This window comes from Anomalospiza imberbis, chromosome 18 (assembly GCF_031753505.1).
Source record: "Anomalospiza imberbis isolate Cuckoo-Finch-1a 21T00152 chromosome 18, ASM3175350v1, whole genome shotgun sequence".
NCBI classification, from domain to species: domain Eukaryota; kingdom Metazoa; phylum Chordata; class Aves; order Passeriformes; family Viduidae; genus Anomalospiza; species Anomalospiza imberbis.
The window spans coordinates 12,367,817-12,392,590 of record NC_089698.1 but is presented as its reverse complement, the minus strand read 5'-3'; the positions used below and the strand labels follow the sequence as shown (position 1 = coordinate 12,392,590).

General features: G+C 52.9%; 1 protein-coding gene across 1 annotated transcript in view; it reads left to right on the top strand.

Moving 5' to 3' along the window:
- KSR2 (kinase suppressor of ras 2) overlaps positions 1–22,466 on the top strand; it is a 76,302-nt gene extending 53,836 nt beyond the window's left edge. The window contains 5 exon segments of the mRNA XM_068209148.1: positions 10,957–11,053; positions 14,687–14,820; positions 18,827–18,958; positions 21,401–21,530; positions 22,329–22,466. Coding sequence (XP_068065249.1) covers positions 10,957–11,053; positions 14,687–14,820; positions 18,827–18,958; positions 21,401–21,530; positions 22,329–22,466 — 631 coding nt within the window.
- The last annotated feature ends 2,308 nt before the right edge of the window (positions 22,467–24,774 follow it).

Below are 24,774 nucleotides of genomic sequence, written 5' to 3'. Positions count from 1 at the left end.
TGTAAAAGCAGAAAGGTGCCATTTTTGACAGTTGGACAAAATCAGTCTGTGTGCTGCTGCATCCTCGTGAATTAATGTGAGGAACGTGGAGCTCTGCTCATCCTGTTCCTCTTCCAGCTGCACTTGGTCCTGTCTTTTAAGGTCAAAATGTAAATGTATTAAATTGCCCAAAATAAAACCCAAGCTCACAACATTTCCAGGCATGATTTGTTTGTTCCTACAACCCACTTTTATCTGCATCCTTTCAAAATTGAACCAATATCAGCTTTAAACCAAAGGGCAGTAGGGTTAGATGGGATTTTTGGGAAGGAATTGTTCTCTGGGAGGGTGCCCAGAGCAGCTGTGGCTGCCCCTGGATCCCTGGCAGTGCCCAAGGCCAGGTTGGACAGGGCTTGGAGCAGCCTGGGACAGTGGAAGGTGTCCCTTCCACCTGGAATGGGATGAGCTTTAAGGTCCCTCCTAACCCAAACCATTCCATGATTCCATGAGAATTTTACAATTGCAGCTGGAAAACTGTTTGATTTCTCCTGCTGGGATTTCTGGGGTGCAGGAAAATCGATGGGGCTCAGCTCAGTCTCGGAGGATTTTTGGGAAGCCCAGGATGGTGTGAGTACATATCCCATAGCCTGGAGGTAACTTCCAAACGCAATTTTCCTGCTTTGAAGCTTCCTGTTGGGCTCTGGTCTGCTGTTCTGTGGCAGCACAGGAATCAGGATGTTGGAAGGGAACTCAAAGCTCATCCCATCCCACGCCTTGCCATGGGCAGAGACATCTTTCACTATCCCAGGGTGCTCCAAGCCCTGTCTAACATTCCTTGGACACTTCCAGGGATCCAGGGGCAGCTACAGCTTCTCTGGGCACCCTGTGCCAGGGCCTGCCCACCCTCACAGTGGAAAACTTCTCCTTATGTCTGATCGAATCCCTACAACCAAGGATGTAGGGATGTCTTGGATGTAGGGATGTTGGGATGTCAAGGATGTAGGGATGTTGGTCTTGTGCTGGCACTCCTTGTCTGCTCTATCCTTGGCTGAACATTTTTGGGAAGTCTGGTATGGGGAAAAGCCTTCTCACCCTGTGGAGGTTTCCTTCCCATCCACGTTTCAGGATTTTCCTAAGGGATATGACAGCCCTGGGGGCTTTTCTGCCTGAGAGCTGCTGCTTGGGTGTTGTAGGGAAGGAGGTGGGGAGGAGGACAGTGTGGGAATGTCCAGGATACTGGGAATGGTGTAGGATATTGGGAATGGTCCAGGAGGTGGCACTGGGGGAGCACCACTCTTCCAACAGGACTTTCCCAAAGGGACCAAAGTCTTCCTAGCGGGTTTATGGGAATAACTTTAAACCAGGCTTTGCTAGGAGTGGGGAAAAGTCATTCCCAGCTGCCTGAGGAGGGGATTATGGCTATAAACCCAGGATATCAGGATTCCCTCACCCTCCCTGTGCCCATTCCCGGGGCAGCACTTTCTGTGTGTGTGACAAAGGCCACTTTTCTCCTGGGAGCCCACAAGTGGCCACTCGAGGCCGTTTTTTCCACAAAATCCCAGCGAGTCCTTGTAGCTGTTGCAGAAATCTCCGTTTCCCTGCACGTCTGGGAGCAGCTGCGTGTCCCTGGGAAGGGGCTTCACCACGTCGTGCCACCGGCGCTGCCGGAAGGGGGTTATTTATAGCTGGGTTTATTTTTACTTTTCCCCATCCCGACATTTTCCTTCCTGATTGCCTGTGATATTCAGGGATCGTCTCATTAGCAGAAAGAAATTTCCCCATCCAAACAGCTCGGCCCACAGGGGAAAAAAATGGAAGGGGAAACTGAGGCAGCAGCTGGGTGAGGGTGGGATAGTTGGGGTTAAAAGTCTGAGATTTTCCCTACATTAATCATTTTTACGGATAAATGGGACCAACACTGTTTAATACCTTCATCAATTATAAAAACAGTGGAATTGAAACTGGAAAAGAGAAGGCTCCAGGGAGAGCTCAGAGCCCCTTCCAAGGCCTAAAGGGACTGCAGGAGAGCTGGAGAGGGACTGGGGACAAGGGATGGAGGGACAGGACACAGGGAATGGCTTCCCAGTGCCAGAGGCAGGGATGGATGGGATATTGGGAAGGTGAGGGTGGGGAGGGGCTGGGATGGAACTCCCAGAGCAGCTGTGGACACTGCCAGGGATGGAGTGTCCAAGGCCAGGCTGGACAGAGCTTGGAGCAGCTTGGGACAGTGGAAGGTGTCCCTGCCCATGGCAGGGGTGGCGCTGGATGAACTTTAGGGTCCCTCCAACCCAAACCATTCCACAATTCCTAAGTTGTCTCTTAACTTGACAGAAAAGCAGAAATCCAGCATTTTTCAGCAGTGGGAAGTGGTGAGTGCAAGGAACGGTTCCATCAGAGCCGCTAATGGGTTTTCTCTTGGGTAATGAGCGCTGGGGACAATTAACATCCATCTTAATTAGTCTGGAGCAGGAGCGGGTGAGAGCCTTGGTGCTTTGAGCGCTGCTTGCTTAATGGATGGCGGGAAACGGCGGCAAAGTCCTCAGCTGGGCAGGAATGAAAGGGCTGGGAAAATTCCCTGTTTGTTGGAATAACGGGTTGGTTTTGCTGCTGGGGGGCACAACTAAGCCAGGCCTGGGTAAATCCAGTTCCTTGGGGCTCCTGGTCCAGGCCCCCAGAGCAGGAGCAGAGGTAAAGGCTCAGCCCCCCAAGGGACCTTCCAAGGATAAAGTCCTTTCCTAATCCTGATAAAATGGCTCCAGCCACCCATGAAAGCAGAAACTCCCACATTTTAGGATTGTGGGTGCTCCTTCTGAGGAAGAAAAGGGGGGATTTGAAAGCTTATTGGTGCTTCCCAGGGCTCCAGGTGCTCCTTGAGTCTGTAATGGAAGCAGGGGATCAGCACACTGCATGCAGCTCCTGGTGGTCGGGAATGTTCTTTGGGAGAAGGGAGCGAGGTTATCCAGCCTGGGAGAAGACTTGAGCTGGAGTTTGCCTGGGCTTTGAGCTCACGCTGGCTTGTGAGGGGGATTTGGTGCAGCTTTTTCAAGATTCCTTGTGTTTTTAGTTAAAAGCTCCAACTTGGCTCTTGGAGCTTGTGCAAGGAGTCTGGGATTTGCTCCCTGGGATGCTCCAGGCTGGGTTTTGACCCCTCTCTTGTCACGCCAGGGTGACTTCAACTTTCCAGGGTGCCACTGGTGATGCCACCAGGGCTGTGTGGCCATGATTTATGTCCCTGCTGGGAAGACCAAGGAGAGCATTGAGGAACATTAGGAATTAACCTGACCTTGGCAGAACTGTGCAAAGAGAATTAATTTGTTGAAAGTGCCTTTGGAGCAGAGGAACTTGGAATGTTTCTGCTGGAGAGGGAAACTCTCCTAAACCTTTCCCTGGAGCTGCTGGTGGGGGGGTGGAGATAAACCCAGTCCCTGTCCTTACATGAGATATTGTAGATGAAATGAGAGTTTGCTCTTTTTTCTCTGTGGAACACAGGTTTTAATGACAGGAACACATTCCCTGGCACTAATTAATAGGGAAGGCATGAGGGCGAGGGATGGGAAGAATATCCAAGGCACTTCAGCTGTTTATTCATGGATAACTTCAGTGCATGGACCAAATACTGGGGTTTAACTTTGATTTTATAATAGATTTCCGTACTGGATTTTGCCAATATTGAATGTTTGGCTCTGCTGCTGGGAGGAACAAGCCCTTCACAGGGGACGCTCTCCCATCCCTGGACCTTGTTCTTGCTGGGCACAGAAGAGCTCTGGACAAAGCTTGGCTTTAGCCTCTCCCAGTGCCAGATCTCCTGACATTTACAGGCACAGCCCAGCTGGGAAGGATTTGGGACTTGTAAATCTTAATGCTCAGGAAGCTGGGGATATTTAACCTGATTTGAAGGATGGGAGGAAAGGGGAAGGGTGGAAGCCATGGCACTTAAGATGGAGCAGACTGGGGGGTCTGGTTTTTCCCTGTGGATGCTCTGTGGTGCTTGCAGCTGGTGCCCTGTTCCCTCCAGGGCATCCAAATTGTCCTTTGATCTTTAACAAGCCACAAATTGAAGGAACAACAAGGTCAGGTGGGATGGAGCCCTGGGCAACCTGAGTGGCATCACTGCCCGTGGCAAGGGTTGGAATTGAGAGGATCTTTAAGGTCTATTCCAACCTAAACCATTGCAGGACTCTATGAAATTGGATTTTCCTCCTCAATGGATTAAAAATGAATCCTCCCAGCCTTCCTCCTGTGCTGGGAATTGAAGGAGAAGCTCTAAATCCTGTTCAGTAGGGGAAACTGAGGCACAGAGTTGCCACCTTGTTTTCCTCCATGCCAGGCAGGCTGGAGCCATGCACTGACAGGACACAGGGAATGGCTTCCCATGGACAGAAGGGCACGGTTAGATGTGATTTTGGGAAGAGAGTCTTCCCTGTGAGGCTTTGGTACCGGCTGCCCCATCCCCGGAAGGGTTCCAGGCCAGGTTGGATGGGGCTTGGGATGAGATCATCTTTAAGGTCCCTTCCCACTCAAAACATTCCATGCTTCTCTGATCCTGGAGCATTTCCGAAGTGCCTTTCAGGTCCTGCCCGCTCTCGGGTGTATTTTGGGAAGGGAAGCCGTGGATTCCTGCCTCCCCTAACCCCATCCATGTTCAAACACCCACTTTGGGAGCCAGACCCTTCTCCTCTGCCTCTGTTGTTTTCCCATTTCCTACTTTTCCGCCGCATTCCCTTCCCTGGCAGTTAATGGAGCTCGTAGATCATATAATAAATAGGGATCGACTTCATGCCAGGCGCTGGATCAGAATGGATTGACCCGTGGGAATACACTCCCTCCCAATCGATGCCAGGCCATCAGGCCGGATAAATCTTGATAACGGCTGACAATGGGAAAGTCAATATGGGAATTAATATATACATTAAACCTGGATATATCTTCCACCGGCAGGCAGCAGCCTGGGGAGGGGCCTGGAATATCCCGAGCCAAGAGGATGGTTGGGAATGGGGAAAAGCAGCAGCTTGATCCTCCGTGTTTGATGTGGAAACAGCGGGGCTGGCTGAGCTTTTCTTACCCACTGGAGCATCAAATCCCCGCCGGCGGCTGCTCCAGCGTGGAGGATGCTCCAGGGGGAAAGTTTTCCTTTGTGTTTTAGGAGTGTTTCCAAATGCCAGGGAAGTATTTCTGTTTTGGCCCTGATTTCTCTGGGAAAGTGCTTAACACAGCGGGATTCACTGTGCTGGAGAGGAAGGGATTTAAGGAAATGCCTTTGATTAAGTGCCCCACTGAGAGATGCTCCCAAAAAGTCCTTCCGCTCGTGCCAGCTCTTCCCGTCCCTGTTGAGTGACATCCCAGCATCATTCCTGATTTTTTCCGAGCATCCTCAGTGCCTGGGATCCTCTCTGGGACAGAGCAGGGCTGCCTGTGGGGGATCCATTTGCTGGCACCCTGCCTAGCCAAAGAAACAGATCGTTCCTGTGACAGCAGCATTAACTTTTTATTAATAATGATAATTTTTACTATTCCAAAGTGGAGCCGGGTGCCAGGGAAGCAGCCGGCTCAATCCAAAGTTTCTTTCCTTTCTCCAAAAGGGTTTTTAAAAAAATTTGTTTTCCTTCCTGAAGTTCAAAACAGCCAGAGGAGCAGGGTGCAGAGAATATATCAGAGACAAGGAGGTTGAGGCGCCTCCACTCATCCCTGTGCACCCAACCCTCCCTCTCGGAGCCGATTCTGAGCGCGTCCTTTCCAAAGGCAGCAAGTGGCACCTGGAGCATGGAGTTTTTTTGGATGACTTGTTTGCAAGCCTGGCTTTAGCTAAGCCCCAGGGGCTGCTTTGCATTCACCTGGCTCCGAGCTCTTCTCCCCGCAGCTGGAGAAGAGCTCGTCTCCTCTATTTCCTCCAAATAAAAATGCATGGAGTTGGCTTTTTCCAAAGAACTTGTTTTTTTCCAAGGCGACGATGGAGTTGGAGCTACTTTTCAGGGAGGCAGATCCCCCTCCTCCTCCTTTTCCTCCTCCTCCTGCAGTCCTTGTGGTTTGGCTGTAGTTATCTCGCGTGCCAGCTGCCGGCAGGAAAATTTTGCTGCCTAAGTAATATCCATCCAAAGCCGGTGCTTCCATCGGCTGGAGATAGCGGGATGAGGGGAGCATTGGCTCTCCAGGGCTTTTCTGTTTCCTCCTGCTGGTTTGGCTCTGCAGAGGCTCCTCCATGAGGAGCAGGAGGGTCTCTCCCATCTCTGGGCTGGGGACGTGGGCTTTGCTTGAAATGGCAGGAATTGAATCCCCTGGCTTCCCGTTGGGGTTGCTTTGGGTTCATTTGGAATGGGGTTGGATGGGATGAGTATTTCCAGCCTGGGGTCTGCTGGATGCTGGTGCTCAGGTCACGCCTTTTCTGGCACTGAGTTTTGGCTGCTGCTTCCATAGAAGCACAGAATTGTTTAGATTGGAAAAGATCCTTAAGATCATCAATTCCAGCCATTCCCCCAGCACTGCCAGGGCCACCACTGATCCGCATCCCCAAGTGCCACAAGAGCTGTTAAATCCTACAGAGATGGGGACTCCAGGGATGTGCCAGGGCTTGACAACCCTATCAGTGAAGAAATTTTCCCTCATATCCTAATTTTTCCTCTCTGGTCGTGGTCATGGCGTTTCGATGTAGAGGGCTGAGGAATTTCAGGCTGGATGCTGCCACTGCTCGCTCTGGCATTGGCAGGGAATCAAGGGGGTGAAATTCCTTATCCACTTAGAGGAAAACAAAACCTCGGGAGAAAAATGAACCCAAAGCTCTCCCTTTGCTGCTCTTACTGCGTTGTTCAAATTTCCTTTGTGTGAAGCACCTCAGGAGCTGTTGAGTTCCAAAAGCACTGTTGCCAGACTCTGTGAAAAGAGAAAAACAAGCCAATATATGGGAGCAGCTGGAAAACTTCCTAAATAAGTCAGGAATGTGCTGGAATGTGCAGAGCTCCTTCTTTCGCTCTCTGGTCCTGCTCAAATGAAATCAAATAAGTCCTGGCTCAGTGGTTCCTGTTGCAGTTTCTTTCTTAACATTCCCCAAAGGATCCTTTTTCCATGAAAACCTCAAAGTGGGTAAACTGCTGGGGAATGTGGGAGCATCCAAGCATTCTTTGCCATGTCTTTCTTCCAGCACAGATGTAACCCGGGAGCAGAGGTATTTTTATATAAAAGCATTTTTTATTAATTCCCCACCTCGCTCTCTTCTCCAGTGTCTCCCCTGGGTCTGTAGTGCTGGCTGTCTCCATGGTATCCAAGCTGCTTCCCTATAAATCCATATCCCAGCAAGGAATGAACTTCCCGGGGTCTGGCATTTATGACCTCTTTAATTGAATGGGCGTTTATTCGGATGGGAAGAGGGAAGGGAAGCACAAAGCTCCTGGAGTGATGGAATGTGCCCCACAACTGCCAGGCCGTTTGCTCGGCATGATCCCTGCTCCTGAGCAGGAGCCAGGGTGGAGTCTCCATCAAGGCAGAGGTGTTGGCCATCAACATAGCGTTATGGCCACCAGTACAGAGGTGGTGGCCATCAGTGTAGCGACAATGACCACCAGTGTAAAGGTAACGTTCACCAGTGTAGTGGTGTTGGCCATCAGTGCAGAGGTGATGACCACTGATGTAGAGGTGGTGGCCACCAATGTAGAGGTGTTGGCCACCAGTGTAGAGACAATGACCATCAGCGTAGAGGTGGTGGCCATCAGTGTAGAGTTGATGACCATCAGTGTAGAGGTGATTGCCACCAGTGTAGGAGTAATGGCCATCAATGTAGAGACAATGACCACCAATGCAGAGGTGCTGGCCACCAGTGCGAGCTGATGACCATCAATATCGCAGAGAGGGGTAAAAAACCCCAAGGAATGGAAGACGGATGAGGCTGTTTTCCCATGGAACAGCAAAAACACCCAGAGGCAGCGCTCCAGCTCTTCCTCCCTCATCCCAAATTGTTCCTCTTCGAGCCGCCTTGGCTTTGCTCCCGCTGCTGATGTCTCCAGCCCACGTTGGGAATGCAGAGTGTTTATAAAGCAATTTGGGATTTGGCTTGCTTGGCTGAACACTTCAAAAACTCATTTTGAATTGAGAGTGGCATCTGCAGCAGGATGGGGCTGGGCCTGTCCTAATGCTGGGAAAGGCACCGGGATGTGGATCTGCCATGGGATGAGGTGCACTCCTGAGGACTCCCAGAAAGATCTCTGCATCTCTGTCCCAGCCACCCCCCAGCTCTGGATGGCATTTGGTCACCTTGTGGCACCGGGGCACGTGTCATCAACTCGCTCTGCCGCCAGGTGGGACGGAGAAGTTTGGGAGAAGAAGACAAGAATTCCTTATGAATTTTCACTTCAACGCTGAATAACCCAGGATCCATGTGAAGATGCAAATTATCTGCCTTGTTTTTGGCATCGAGCGTAGGCATTTTGTGGCCTTGTCATCCACAGCCGTGTCCCTCAAAGCCAGGCTCAGCAGGGACCTCTCCAAGTGGAAAGGCAGAAGACTCCAAGCGTGCCCCGGGCGCTGCTCTTTGTCCTGCCCAAATGGGGAGCGATTGAGGAACGAGGAGAAGCGGAATTGTGGAGCTGTGCCATGAAAAGGTTCTGCAGGTGGTGGCTGAATGGGCTCAGGTGCTGCATAAAAGGTATCAACCGGGCTTTATCTCCGCGTTGGCAGCTCCTTATCCAGCAAGAAAAGTCGGATGTGCCGGTGAGGCGGGTGCTCGGTGAATTCATTTGGAGCCGTTATTCATCGAGGGGAGGGGAGAAGCACCTGGGCTGCTTTGATGGCTCTGCCAGGGTCTGAGGAGCAGAGGTGACAGGGACATGTCCTAGTGCCATCACCCCAGGTCTGACTGTTCTCCTGCAATAGCTCCATCCGCTGGGAAGGATTTGGAAATCCTGTAAATGAAGTGGAAAGATGGGAATCTCACCAGCAAAGGGATGCAAGCTCTGCTCTCGGGTTTATCTCAGCAGTTCAGATAGGCAGAAATGTGAGGATTTTCCTCTAAACAACCCTTTCCCAGGGAAACAGCTGATCTTAACTCACTGTAGGGCTGGAATCCAGCCCCGTTCCAGCACTAATCCACTCCCTGCATTTCCAGTGTCAATTTGTGACCAGTTCAGATCACAGGCAACTGGCTGTAAAAAGGTTTTCTCTGGGAGAAAACGTGTTTTCCGGGGGTTGGGAAGGGCTGGGGGAACTCCTGTGTGTGCAGGCAACTCATGGAGGTGGCAAAAGGCTGTTGTGTGGCAGAGCTTACAGCTTGTTGGGTTTATGTAGCAAATCAGTGTAGAAAAACACAGGTGGTGGAAGGACAATTCATGTCCATCGTTGTTCTGCACACTTTGATTCATTCCGGTTACAGAAGCCCGAGGATTTTATCACTGATTTCCAAGTGCTCGGATCCTCATCTCCAGCAAATTCTTATTTGACTGCAGTCCAAGTGTTGCAGGAGACGGGAAGATGGTTCAGAGGGAGCGCAGCTGCCTCGGGGCTAAGTCCAGCTGTGATGCTCAGGGCGGTGCTGGGACACCTGAGTGAGGAAAACCATCCCTGAGGAGGCACTCAGGGATGTGTGCCTAAATCCCCACTGCAGCTCACTTGTGTCCAGCAGGACAATTCCTAACGCTCCCAGGGAGGAAATATTTGGAAGGGTGCTGTTGTCTTTCCAAAGCCCGTGGGATGTGGGGATTGATCCCATTCCTGTTTCACTGCTTGTCCTGAAAATTCTGCTCTCTCTGCCCATGGAGTGCTGTGGAGCTTCTGCCTTAGGAGCAGGAGGATCCTTTGTATCCGCGAGCTTCTGGAGTGTGAGGTTCTTCTGGGCTTCATGGACTCATGGAATGTTTTGGGTGGGAAGGGACCTTAGAGCTCATCCCATAATTCCAGCCCTCTGCCAGGGGCAGGGACACTTTGATTATCCCAGGTTGCTCCAAGCTCCATCCAAGGTGTCCCTGCCCATGGCAGAGGGCTGGAATTATCTGGTCCTTGAAGTCCCTTCCAACCCAAACCACTCTGTGATTCTCTTTCAGGATTCTGTGATTATTTTCACCCAAAAAGGACAAAACCTCTCCCAGGGGATGAATCCAAACCAGCACCTGCTGGAATTCCCAGGGCAGGAGGAACTGGGCGAGGGGAAAGCAGTGGAGCCGAGCTGGGGGAGAGCAGCAGAATGAAACCTCAGAAATTTTAATTTGTTAAACAGAAGAGAATCAAATCAACATGTGCAGTCACCAAGCCTCTTTAACAAGCTGTGTGTTGGGTGTTTTATTTCCCAGGCTCAGGTATCCAGTCTCATCTTTCCAAAGTTGCCTGGAATGAGCGTGGGCGGATAGTGAAAAGCAAAAAAAAAAAAAAAGCTCTTTTTTGTGGGCGGGAGTCGAGGCAGCAGCCACCCACGTCCTTCATTATGATATTCAAATGTCAATATATTTTTAATTGGTTTATATCCATCCCCCCCCCACCCCCCCAAAATCCAGCTGCCTTTGGTAATTAAGGCTCTGTAAATAGATTTTACTGTAATTGGTACGAGAAGGAAAATTGGAGGACATTGTACAGTGCTTGGGGTTGGGTTGGGTTGGGGGATTTTTTCCCTTCCCTGTCTTTCCTCTTTTGACTCATTTTACATCTGTGAGCTTTGTATCCCAAGGGAGGAGGGAGCCACGGCCAGTTCTGCACAAAAACTCGGAGGTGGGAGGACCAGGTGGTTTGCTCTGGGCTGGGACACAGGGAAAAGCCAGGGACCAGCCCAGATTGTCTCTTGTGGCACCACGGTGGTGCCACCAGGACACACCAGGAGCACTGAGAGCTCCTTCTCAGTGCCAAACTGGGAGAGCCCCCAGTTCCCTGCGGAATCTTCAACCTGCCTCGAGCCAGGAGGCCAAAATCCGGCCAAAATCCTGTGATTGTTTACAGTTCCCTGCTTTATAAACTGGGGCTGTTTCTCCAGGAGGGTTTGTAACTTCCCTTTCCCTTTTCCTGTCCTTCCAGCCTGTGCAAAGGACGGACTCTCTACTCCGTGGTGAGGGACGCCAAAATTGTCCTGGATGTCAACAAGACGAGGCAGATAGCACAAGAAATTGTGAAGGTATGGTCTGGTGGGGTCTGGATCCAGCAAAAAACCTGGCCAAAAGCCCAGTCCAGTCATTCTGGGGAGCAGGAGAGGAGCAGCCAAGGATTCTGAGCAGGATAGCTCTCCTTGGCTTTAAAATCCAAGGATTCTGGGCAGGACAGAACTCCTTGGTTTTAAAATCCAGGTGTCTTTGACCTCTCTCATGTGGCTGAATTGGGGTGGCACCAAAGCTTCCATGGGGTCCCCATGCTTGGGGCTCATCCTGGCCATTGCTCCTCTTCCCTGCTGGAATTTCAGGTGTTTAAATCCAGCATTGCTGCTGTGGGGGAGTTCCTGGTGGGATATTGCTCTCCTCTTGGAAAAAAAATGTAATAATCATGGAATACAAGAATGGTTTGTGTTGGAAGGGAGCTTAAAACTCATTCCATTCCTCCCCTTACCATGGGCTGGGACATCATCCACTATCCCAGGCTGCTCCAAGCCCTGTCCAGCCTGGCCTTAGACACTTCCAGCATTCCCAGTATTTCCCATAAAACATTCCCAGGGCCGAGGCTCCTGGAGAAATCCGTGCTATGGTACCACAAGGCCAAGCTCACATACATTTTCCAGAGCTAAAAATGCTTTTCCTGTCCCAGGGATGACTCCAAGTGCATCTTCCACACTTCAGACGTGTCCCTATAAACAATCCCGGACAGGATCCTCCCATGGCATGGTGGAGTGGCCGGGAATTCAGGTCCTGAGCCCTCACAGTTTCCCATGGGATGTCAGCAGCAGCACTGAGGTGTTGAGCTGTCTGCCCGAGCGGGGTTGTGCTGTGATTCCAAACATATTTATCACCAGAAATATTTGGCACATGCCCTGCCATGGGAGCTGTGACAGTGCCCCCGTGCCCTGCTCAAGGTCAGCCAACACTTCCCCCCTGGAGCCCAAACCTGGAGCTGGTCCCACATTTAACTGAGAGAAAACAACAGAAAATCAGGTTTTCTGGCAGACCTTAGCCCCCCTTAAATATTCAAACCCAGGTTAACAGCAGAATATGTTCAGCAATGTTTCCTGGGTGGTGCCTTTTCCCTGGATGGTGCTTATTAACTTGCCTATTTTATGTTTATTTGGACCCAGTTTAAAGTTTAAATTCCTTCAATCCCCCTGGGCTCTCCAGGCAGGAGCTGACAGGTGAGCACAGCCTGAACCTTGAGCTACCTCGGAGCCATGGCCTGAGCTGGGGGTGCCTGAGGCAGCCCAGAGCCTCTTGCTTCCTAATTCCTACTTCTGATCCAAGTTTTCCACCTTTTAGACACGGATTTTTCCCGCTGAGCAAACATTTGAAGCATCACAGTCTAGCCTTGTATTTTTCCCCCTTTTTGTGCTCAGGGCTTTTTCCTTCCAGATGTTCCCAGCGGGAATAACAGCTCCGTTCAGCCCCTTTCCCTGCGTGGGTTCATTGCTGCGTGTGGGTTTCGAGGATGAGGTTGAGATCCTTGTTTTCTGCAGCTGGTGCCTATTAGGAACAGGTTGGAAACCTCCAAGTCGGTGGTGTTGAGAGGCTGAGGGACTTTGTATCCACCCCAGATCCCTGAAGGAATTAGCAGAGCTCCAAAGGCTCTCCCTGTGCACCAAAGGGAATTCCCGGATTGTGGGATTGTGGAATTCCAAAGGGAATTCCTGGATTGTGGAATTGTGGAATTCCTGCCACAATGGCATGACCCAACCACGTGGCCCATTCCTGCTAAGGAGCAGCTTCCCAGCCTTCCCATCTTTGCCCACCAATCTCCAGCAGATGTTTTGGGGGACTTGGAAGTGGTGGGTGTTGGGAAGGGAAATCCCAACACCTTGGTTGGGGTGGGCTTGGAGCTGCATTGTCCGGAGGCTTTGGATTTGCTGCGCAGTCACAGCAGTTGTTGGATTTTAATCCTTTGAGTCCCGGAATGTGACGGGAGAGCTGCTCAGCTCCTAGGATTAGTGGGTGCAAGGTTATCCCGAGATCCTCGGGAGGGGGAGGATGATTGATCCCGGGAGTGATGCTGGCAGAATGAGCTGGCTTTTCACACAGCCGAGCAAATGAAGGCGTTACTGGGCCCAGAGTGTTTCCTCAGGGATCATCCCAGGGGCTGAGGTGGCAGGGCTGGAATTTGCAGTGGGATCTGCACAGAGCGAGGTGAGGGATTGGGGTTTGCCCAGAGAAATTCCTTCAGCAAAGGCCAGGCTGCGTTTGATGATTCTGTGGAGATGAGCTCTCCGCTGGATGTGGGGGCAGGTGGGAGCAGGTCCTGATGTTGGTCTGGGTTCCCGTCAGCCTCAAACAATGGGAAGGGACTGCAGAGCATTCCCCTGGCACTGGGGCTCATCCATGGATGCTCGGGACCCTGCACTGCACCTGGGCAGGGAAACATTGGAATGCTGTTCCTTGCTCCACCCTGGCACTTTCTGGAGGTGACAGTGACATTTGAAAGCCGATTTTTAAACCTTATCATTATTTCATGTGCTGGGAACTGGAGACCCCTAATTAATCCCAGTGCCTGGAACGGTCCTGGCATTCCGCCCCAAATCCTTTCCTTCCTCCAGCAACCCTTGGCAGAAGCTCTGTAGGATTTTCTCCCCACAGGGCACAGTGAAACTCCCATATCTTGCTGGGTTGGGGTGTTTTTCCGTTTGTTTTCCCACTTTTTCCAGATGGTGGAATTTGGATTGGGCTTCTGGCTCCACATCAGCCGCCTGCTTAAAAATAAATTATTCTCGCACAGCCTGCGTGGTTAATGATGATAGATGAAAAGATGAGACTCAGGATGGATGGATGGATCCCCATGGAATTCCAGTTAATAAATCCCCCTTTTCCAGTGCCAGACAACCAATATTCCCTCTTAAGCAACAGTTTGCCGGCCTATTGGGCACTGATCCTTCAGCAGCATCCTGCAGATCAAGTTTTCCCCGTGTCTGCTTAGGAGAGTGAAAAGTGGGACAGCATGAAAATCCCTGCTGAAGTTGGGATAAATGTGTTTTATCCCCCTCCCCATTCCCAGAATTATCCCGTGGAGCTGAACATCCGCCACACGGAGCTGCCGGCAGTCTGCTTGATTTGCCGAGGCTAAACAGGAGAGTTTGGATTTCCCACCCATGGCCTTTTTGTGCCTCATTAGCACTAATTTTAATTAACCGCCGAGCAGTTTTTCCTGGGGGGAAGGAATTAAGGCAGGACTCCTGCGAGGCGCCAGTTTCCAGGCGGATGGGGCCGTCGGAAGCGCCGATGGCTCCGCCAGGGCTGTGGGGAGCGGTGACTTATTACCCTCCTCTGCCAGCCCCCAAAATAACAGAGGCGAAAACATCATCACCATCCATTTCCCAGCGGAGGATTCCAGGGGAGCGGCTGCCGGGTGGGTTTGCTGCTCATTTTTCCTGTGGAATCAATTAATCAGGAAGATGAGTGGGCGCCGTGGCAGCTGGGACACCCACTCCACAATCCCATCTCCCTCCGGGAGCCCATCCCTTCCAGACACTTTCCCTTCCTGCAGGGCCCTTTGGGGATGTGGTCCAGCTTGGATGTGCCCTGGTGGCTCATGGATCCCATGGGAATGTCACCACTCCGGCATTATCCCGCCCGTTTGTGCCACTTTTGTAACCTCGGGGTGTTTGCTTCTCTCTGTTTCATCCCAGGGAATGGGATACCTGCATGCCAAGGGCATCCTCCACAAGGACCTCAAGTCCAAGAATGTCTTCTACGACAATGGGAAGGTGGTGATCACCGACTTCGGGCTCTTCAGCATCTCCGGGGTTCTCCAAGCGGGCAGGTAGGAGGACATGGACACACTGGAGCTCCTCCCCGTGCCCTAAAACTGGGAACGTAGGGAAAGATACAAAAAAATCCCTCTCCAAGTGATTCTTTGTGTCCCCAGCATCGGCAGACAGGAGTTCAAGAGGCCTTTGAGTGTCGTGGGGCTGCTCTGTTTGAAGGGAGTTGGTTTTGATCCGTAGGAAGGAACACAATGCCGTGTGTGAGCCTCTGGAGTTTTGGTTCAGAGAGGCAGATTGTGCCCCTTGGACCAACCTCTTCCCATGGGATGCATCATTTCCATGGCCAAACCACCCTGCAGCCAGCCAGGAGATGCTCCTGTGGCAGCAGGGCTGGGTCACTCCTTGGCTTTTCCCTTTCCATCGTTATAATTCCCTGGCATCTGCTTCATCTCCTGCTTGGATTGAGTGATGCCATCTCTGTGCTGTCCCCACTCCAGTGACATTTTGGGAATCACAGACATCTGGCCATGGTGTCTGTGCTGGGCATGGAGCAAGACATGAAAAATGAGAGCCAAGCTTGGGACTTTCACAACATTGTGACATTTTGGGGTTTCGGAGGGTTTAAATCTGAAGGTTTTGGTAAATGTTCCTTATTAAATTTCTTTTCCCGATACGTTGGGAGGTTTTCCAGCTGTAGGAATGGCAGGGAAAAGAGTTCTAGCAGCTGTGGAAAGGAGGAAAAGCAAAGCTGGGGTGGAAAAAGGAAACAGAAATGGGGAAGGAAGAACAGAGATTATATTTTCCCTTTTTTTTTTCAAGTGGGGAATAAGAACATTGCTGACTTTTCCCACCTTCCCCACTAAATCCTTTGTGTTGGATTTCCCTCTAAACTCTTTGTGTAGGGAGCAGCACAGCCCAAGCTTGGGCAGTTTTCTCCTGGTCCTTCCATCTCCATGGCAAAGATGCTCAGGAGATAACAAGCACATTGGAAATTATGGGTTTTTTTCCCCAATTTCCCAGTGATGATTTCAAAGGATTAGAGGAAACGGCAGCGGCCGCCTCTCTCCATCCCGCACCGTGCACTCCCAGATTTTCCACTCTGCCTGGATGAATATCAATGGATTTCAGCACAAACTTGGCCAAAAACTTTGGAAAGCCAGGATATCAGGATCTCCCACTGTGGCAAAGAGGGATTTGCCCCTGGTTTGGCAGCTGGGTGGGAGGTTTGGGATTCAGGGCCTGCCAGGAGGAAAGGACAGCTCATTCCAGCAGGGAATGAGGATTTGGGCAAAACCGCCCAAGTTTTGCCCAAATCTTTGCTGTGAAGGTCAGGGATGCTTCAGAAATGGAATGAGAAATGGAGGAATGGGGTTTCTGAGGAGGTGACCAATGTGTGGCCACCTCAGCCCAAGACTGGGATGTCCCTTGTGGGGTTAGAATCCAGGAAATGACTCAGGAGAGGAAGGATGGCCAGGAAAGCAAGGCTGGATGGAAATGAGCACGGTTTTGCTGGGAAAATGGAGAAAATGAGAAAATGTGTGCCCTGGGCTGCCGGTAGCAGAGGTTTTCTGCTGGAGGAGAGCTGAGAGGAGAGCAGGGCTCCACAGCCACCATGAATTTTGGAACAGGAAGTGTCTGCATGTCTGATCTCCCCTTTTCAGGGTGGGTTTTTGCTGGTTTTGGTGTCTCTCGGATGAAGACAAATAAAGATAAATCCCAATTTTGGGTCCTTAGAGGCTTGGAAAAACATCTGTTGGGAAGGAAGCAAATTTTTGGAGGTCTGGTTAAGGATGGTGACATTTCTTCAGCTGGTTTTGCTGGGATTAAAACACTTCCTGCAGAGATTTGGTGACTTAGGGTCTCATCCTGCTGAAATTAGATTTATTCCTCCTTTATTTAAATGTTCTTGGGCTTGGTGGGGCTGCTCTGGAATTAGGAGGAGCACAAGGTGGGTCTTGAGGAGTCTGAGGAGCTCTTCTGCTCCTGCTTTTGCCCTGGGGGTAGCTTGGAAGATGCTCAGCTGGGTGTGGTTGTGAAATCAGGTAAACTTTGGTCATAAACCCTCAAACTGCTGTAACTGAGCCACTTCTGGGACCCCATTAAAGCCCAGCCCTCACTGCTGGGAGCTCATAACCCACAGAAGCTTTGCCAGGGATGAGCTGTGCATGCCAATCCAGTCCCTGCAGCATCCCGAGGCTGCCTGTGGAATGTCACAGAGCAGAAATAAAAGCAGAAATAAAAGCCCCAGGAGCAAACCCAGCCTTGCTGCGGGTGCTGGAGCAGATCCAAGTGCTGCCCACTGCATCCCGGGAAGGAGAGGCAGGCATGGGGAAGGATGAACCAGCCCGAGCCTTTTTAATTGCCCAGGTGCTTAATGCTGGTTTGTAATTAAGAGCTGGAGGGTGGAGGGGGATGCTGGGCAGCTGAAAGCCTCCCCTCTGTGCCCAAGTGCTTTTCCCACGGCTCCAGAGGGTCCAAGCCGTGCCAGAGCCGCTGATTGCTGTGGAGACTCCGAGGTGTGGATGGAGAGGAGCCATGGACACCCCAGAGGGGACAAGGAGGCTTCATCAGCGATTCCCTGGAGTGACAGTGTGCCTCTCTAGGGAGGGGGTCCCTCTGGTCATGGCCAGACCTGTCACTGGGAATGGGGACGGCTTTGCAGGCGGGAGGATCTGGATTGTGCCATTTTGGGATTATGAGCCAGCTTTGAGGTGGAACCCCATCCCTGGATGGTGTCCCGTGGGATTTTAGCCCCAGGCTGACATTCAGGAGGACAGATGACCCCACAGCCATCCCTTAGCCCTGTTCATCCCCGTATTTGGGAGGGTTCCAAGCACAAACAGGGAGAAATTCCTAGCAGGAGACAGCGGGCTCTTCCTTCTCCAGCCCAATGTGACGTGGGACAGTTTTTTTCCCTGCTGCTGCCAAACCTGGGCTCAGACACAGGCCTCAGGTGTCACCACTGCTGATGATCCAGGGGTTTTGAAGCCAGCAGTGTATCCCAGGTGCCTGCTGGAGGATGTAAGGGATGGAGAAGTCACCAATGTCATCCTCAGCTGTTGGCCAAAGGATTCCAGTGTGTTTATCCCAAGCAGGGGGAGCCTGGGGAGGTGGAGGAAGGACAGATGAGGTGAAATGAGAGGTTGTTATAAAGCCAGGCTGCTCCCATGGGAGGTGCCATTGGAGTCTCAGACTTGGAGGGGCTGTTTTGGGGCCAAACACCTGAAAGCACCAATTCCCAGGCTGTTACTTTAGGATGGGTTTGCTTGGAAGAGGCACTTTGTGGTCCCCAGTCCAACTTCCTTCTCCAACCACAGTGGGGCCACTGGGGGGATTCATCCCCACTTTACCCCTGGATCCTTTAGGGGTTTTGGTGCAAAGGGCACAGCAGGAGTCCCAGCAGACCCTAAATCCCCATCGCCAGCCTGGAAGAGCCAAAGTTCCCCTAAAGCACCATCCTGTGCCCCAGTTTTGCCCTGCTGCCTGGCAGGGACATGTCTCAGAGCAGCGTTAAAACCTGACTTTGAAAGGATGATATGGGGAAAACCAGGCTTAGAAACTTCGGGAAGAGGGTGGGAAGCTGGGGATGTGGTGCTGCTGTGCTCCAGGGTACCCATGTCCCAACAGGAGCCTGGCTCCGTGTCCCAGCAGGGACCACCATCCCGTGCCCCAGTTTTGTCCCGCTGCCTGGGCAGGGACAATGGTGCCAACATTTCCAGAGCAGGGTTAAAACCTGACTTTGCAAGGATGACGTGGGGAAAACCAGGCTTAGAAACCTTGGCAAGAGGGTGGGAAGCGGGGGGCTGCTCGCTGGGGATGTGGAGATGCTGTGCCCTGGGGTACCCATGGCTCCAGCTCTGTGTCCCGGCGGGAAACACCCTCCAATTTTGTCCCGCTGCCTGGGCAGGGACAGCTGTGCCAACGTTTCCAGAGCAGGGTTAAAACCTGACTTTACAAGGATGCTGTGGGGAAAACCTGGCTTAAATCCCTGGGAAGAGGGTGGGCAGCTGGGGATGCGGTGGTGCTGTGGCCCGGGGTAGCCACGGCTCCGTATCCCGGCAGGAGGGAGAACAAGCTGCGGATCCAGAACGGTTGGCTGTGCCACCTGGCTCCCGAGATCATCCGGCAGCTCTCTCCCGACACCGAGGAGGACAAGCTGCCCTTCTCCAAGCACTCGGATGTCTTTGCACTGGGGTGAGTCCCGAGGCAGGGGTCTGGCGTGGTTGGGTCAGGTGGGAGCTGCTCTGGGCATAGGAGGGGATGAGGACGCTGTTGGCTTGTCCCAAATCCAAGGGGACGCTGCCAGATGGAATTCCCATCTCTGGGCTGGGAGAACCTCCCTGCTTCCAGAAATTTGGAGTGAAAGCATCCCTAAATCACCAAATCCCCCTGTTTTAGACCAGGCTGGCTCTGGGTAATGGGATCCAGAATATCCTGAGGATGCCAGCTGGGGTGGGAGCACAGCTCTGGGAGCCCCTGAAGAGCCCAGTTGTCCCCAAATTACCAAATGCTCCTGTTCTGGACCAGAGTGGTGCTGGGCAGTGGGATCCAGAGTATCCCATTGGGAATGCCAGCCTGGCATCATCTCTGCCTGCACCCTCCTGGGGCAGGTACCAGTGAGGAGGTGCTTGGATGATGGAGATGTCAAAGGTGGGGGACACAGATCTGGGAGCCCCTGGACACCCCAATTCTCTCTAAATTACCAAATCTTCCTATTTTGGCCACAGATCAGGGTGGCTTCAGGGAATGGGATCCAGAATATCCTGCGAATGACAGCCTGGCTTCATCTCTCCCCTGCATCCTCCTGGGGTGGGAACTGTTGAGAAAGCGCTTGGATGATGGATGGGGATGCCAAAAGTTGGGGACACAGCTTTGGAGCCCCAGGACACCCCAGTTCCCCCCTCCAGCCACTGCAGGGGGCTGATGGTGGTGCCAGCTCTATGAGCAGTTGCCAAAAGCCAAGAAAATGAGAATTCCTAAGTTTTCCTCAGTAAACCACCTCATTCCTCCTGCCCTTCTTCTGCCCACAAACCTCCCTGAGGGCACGAGCCCAATTCCACCCCACTAAACCTTTCCCAAAAACCTTTCCTCTTTACCCAGAGGATTAATTTTCTCATGGATACCTCGAAGGCTGTGGGATTAGGGAGCGTGGGCCCGTTATCCGAGGCAATATTCCCATCAAACCCGCAGTAATTACAGCTGGAAGGGTCTGGCTCTTTTTTTTTTTTTTTTTTTGCCCTCCCTGAGGTACAACTTCAGCACAGAAATAAAGAGGTAATTAAAGGATCGTATCCAACTAAGTGAGAGTGGGTGGGAAGACATAATTTTCCCTTTTTTTACTCAATTGTGAGCTCTGCCCTTATGGAAAGCAGGAGTTTCCTGAAAAGATGAAAAGGTTTCCCCACGTTGTCCCTCTTTCTTGTTTCTGCTGCTCTCCATCAAGCCCGGGAGACTCAGGGACGATCCAGAGGGGTCACTTCCCTCCAGGGATTTGGGGATCAGGGACAGCAAGAGGAAAAGATCTTTTAAAGATGACAAAAACTCCCAGTGAGAAACTTGAATTAACCCCTTGGATGTGTTAAATCCAATCTGAGGGTGTTTGGATGCTCCTCCTGAGGATTTTGTCCTGTGCCCGAGCCCCCCATTCCTCTGCACCCACAAAATTCTCCCATTATCCATTTTTTTTTAATTTTTTTTTTTTTTTTTAAGATTTCTAGCCAAACTGTGCAAAATCAGAAGAATTCCAATTCCTGAAATCAGGGAGCTTCCCTAACCGGGAGGAATCTTTCATTTATCAGACAGATTCTGTCCACCCTGGTGTCTTTTTAACCCTGGGTTTTGATACTTTTACTGGTCACAAGGGCATCCCTGGGAGGGAAAAGCAGGTCCAGGGAATTTGCCTTGGACATTGTGGGAATCCAGGCCCATCCAGGCTCCGGGTGCCAGAAAATGATGATGCAAAACTTCCAGGCAGTAGCGGGGGCGGAAAACCACAGGGGTGCCCACCAGTTCCACTGGTGATGCCCTTGTTTTGGGATATTCCCTTGGATTTGGGATTCCTCACAGAAAAGAGGGCTTGGCTTAGCGATGAGAGCAGGAGCAGATGGCCGGGGCTTCACGTGGCCATCACCTGGTGAGGACACCTGGGATGGGTCAAGGCACAGCTTGGATGGATTTTTGGAGCTTGGAGAGCTTTTTTGGGGAGAAAAAGGGAAAAGCTGAAGTTTAAAGTGAATTATTGGGCTCATCCCTTCCCGGAATTCTGCTGGAGTGGCAGCTGCATCCCCACCATCCTCTCTTCAGCTGCTCCATGGGCAGTGTTGTTGCATCCAGGTGGGACAACCCCACTTGATGTCACAGCATGGCTCTGCCTGGGCCTCCATCAGCCTCTGTCCTCCTTCCCACGGGTTGGGATCTTCCCTGGTGGGAATCAGGGCTCACTCCAGGAAAATGGGAGAGGTGACACCTCTGTATCGAGGGCTGAGCGCCTCTGGTGTCACCTGGGATGAAGCATCTCCTGGACGAGGTGGTTCTGGAGCAGGGAGAGACGTTGGATGTGGATGCAGTGGCCGGACACCTCCCCATCCTGAATCTCTCCTGGCTGCTCTGTCTCTAATTCCCAGTGTCTCCCAACAGCACCATCTGGTACGAGCTGCACGCCCGGGAATGGCCCTTCAAGACGCAGCCAGCGGAGGCAATAATCTGGCAGGTGGGAAGAGGGATGAAGCCCAACCTCAGCCAGATCGGGATGGGCAAGGAGATCTCGGTAGGTGCTGTGGGGCCCTGTGTGGGTGTGCATGGACTGGGACATGGCTGGTGGGGCCCTTGGAAAAACCCTCTGGATCTGCCCATCTCATCCAGCCAGGCTTGGTCCTGCTGCTGAGCTCAGCTTGAACATTCCCTTTGCTCCAGCCCTTCCCAGGGATGTGGGGATGGAGATGGGTGCTCGTGGGATGGACACCCCCCCTTCATCCCAGCCTTTTGTGAGGATGTGGGGATGCAAGTGGGATTCTCATGGGTTGGGCACATTCCCTCCATCCCAGCCCTTCCCAAGAATCCAGTGGTGGAGATGGCTCCTCATGGGATGGACACATTCCCTCCATCCCAGCCTTTCCCAAAAACCCAGTGGTGGAGATAGGTCCTCATGGGATGGACACATCCATTCCAACCCTCCCCAAGAATTCAGTGATGGAAATGGCTCCTCATAGGATGGATACATTCCCTCACCTCAACTTTCATAAGGATCCACTGATGGAGATGGCTCCTCATGGGCTGGGCACATCCCCTCCATCCCAGCCTTTCCCAAAAATCCAGTGATGGAGATGGCTCCTCATGGGATGGACACATTTCCTCCATCTCAGTCCTTCATGAGAATTCGGTGATGGAAATGGGATCCTCACGGGATGGATATGTCCTCTCCATCCTAGCCCTTCCCAAGGATGTGGTCCTCGTGGTCCTTGTGCTGTGGCCGTAGGGGGCGAGGGCTGTGGGAGAGGGACTGGCTCAATTCCCACTGGGAGAGGGCCTGGCTGGGTTTCCTCATGTGCTCTCCCTGTGGCTCCAGGACATCCTCCTGTTCTGCTGGGCCTACGAGCAGGAGGAGAGACCCACCTTCACCAAGCTCATGGACATGCTGGAGAAACTGCCAAAGCGCAACCGCCGCCTTTCCCACCCGGGGCACTTCTGGAAGTCGGCAGAGTGAGTCCCCATCCCTGCCCATCCTCCCCCGTTCCCAGATTTCATGGATGGGGGAATGCCCTGCCCAGGGGGCCTTCCCAGACCCTCAGCCATCGCAGCTTCCAGCCTGATCCTTTCTTCTCCCGTGGCCAGATCCTGCTCCGTTCCGTTGCTTTGGCTTAGTCACATCCCTGTGCTCCAGGAAACGGCGTCAGTGGGTCCCCAGTTGGGATTTTGGAATCTGCCCTATTGGGAACAGCAGGCAAAATGCAGAGCAATCACTTAGAAACTCATTTTCCTCCCTGGAATTTGTCATGTTGTGACAAATAGAACTAAAATCTCGCCCGTGCGGGGGTGGCATTCACGGGGGGGATTTTTCCTGCTCCCAGCGTGCATCCCTGGAGGCTGGAAGTGGGAATGGATGGAGGGAAGGAGATGCAGCTGAGGGAGAGAAGTGAGGACATTTTGGGGGCTTCAGGAATTGCTCTTGGTCCTCACAGAGGGGGGGAGATGCCGATTTCTCCTGATGCTGATAACAAACTGCCTTTCTTCCTTATCTGGGCGGCCCCAAGAGCGCCTGGAATGTCCCCGGTGCCACTCCCTGTCCCTGGGTGGCTGCCGGGAACCCCGCAAAGCCCGTGGTCAGGTGGCCCCCAAAGCACCGGGAACGGGAGATGTTAATCAGGAGCGAGTTCATTCCCAAGCCACGCTCCAAGCAGGCACCAGGGCGGCTCCGGCAGCCGGGCAGGGACTGCTGGAGGATGCCGGGCCCCAAGGCAGCTGCGGAATTGTTCTGCTGGGTTTGGGAATGTTTTTTCCAGTCACTGAGCCACGCTCTGGCTGCCCTGGGCTGGGGCTGCCCCACAGCTCCCCGTTAATTACGGGCCCAGTCTTTTGCTAATCAGGATGCTCCAGCTCAGCTTTCCACGGGAGCTGATTCCCTCCACAGGGACTCGGCTCTGGCTGTTGTTCCTGTTAGGTCCTGGAAGGTTCCTGTTAGGTCCTGTTGGGTCCAGGAATGCCGGCTGTGCACAGGGATGAGCTGGCTGTGGTACCCCCAGGCTCTGCCATCCCTGGATCCAAGGGACTGGGGCACAAAACCCCGCGGGATCCTGGATGCACAGGGATGGGAGTGGTACCCAAGGAGCCCTTTGCCCTCTGGAGATGCTCCAGGAGCCGGGCAGGGATGGCAGGGAGGTGCAGAAGTTCAGGGCTTCCCCCGGTGCCGCTGCTTTTGGGAGCAGCCCCGTGGCAAAGCCGTTCTAGGAGGTTTTTCCCCAAAGATCTTCCCTGCAAACCCCCACGTTCCCGCGGGAGGAGGCGCCCGGTGCTGACTCTGCTCTTTGTGTCCCCTCCAGGCTGTGACGGGAGGAGTTATGGGATGGTGCCTTCCTCCCCCAGCGGGTCTCCTCTTCCTCTCCGCTTCCCACCCTGCGCTACGGAGGAGCAGCGGGGCCGACAGCGGGCCGGGAGCGAGACTCTTCCCCCGCGGCGTTTCATCATCCCGGGAATCCTCCCGGCGCGGGCGGGAGGAGCCGGAGCAGCCCCGGGAACGCCCGGCTGCGGTGGGATGGGGACAGCGAGCGGCTCTCCGTGCACAGGCGGTGGCTCTGGGGACAGAACCCCCCGACAGGGGTGACCCACAGGACAATGACTTCAGTTTATCCCCAGGGCTCCTCTGATCCCGATCCAGTGCTCACGACGATGCTCGGCTGGGGAGGGCTTGTTCTCGGTTCTCTGTGGGTTTATTTAATTCCCTTTATTTATTTCTTTGCGGTTTTGTCATGAAAAAAGGGGGAATGTCGCTGATTCATGAGCTTATCCCCGGATCCTGCGGGGCCAGGGAGTGCCACTGCCATTAGCTGCCCCCCGCGGGGAAATGCATCTGTCCCGCTGCCCCCGCGCCCCCGCAGCCCCTTCGTGGGCAGCGCTGACCTTTCACAAGTGGCTTCTCTCCCTCCCAGCCGCGGCCACTTTCGTGTCCCCCCGCGGGTCTCCCTGCCAGCGGGGCACATCTCCACATTCCCGTTCATTTATCCTCATTTCCCGGGCTGTGCCTCATCAGCCAGCCCTGCCCCCTCCCTCCCCATCGCTGCCCTGCTCCTGGCTTTGCTCCTCACTCCCAAAACCCGGGGTTTGGGGTGCTCTGGGGCTGGGCACAGCAGGGCAGCAGGAAATGGGATCCATCCTCTCTCCTGTGGCCTTCCTGGGCTCATTCCTACGGCTGGGAATGCAGGCAGGCTCTGGTTGTACAGAGCAGCTCCCAGCCCCGCTCTGGGACATCTCAGCCACACCCGGCACCATTTCCCCCACATGCTCATCTCCCATCAGCC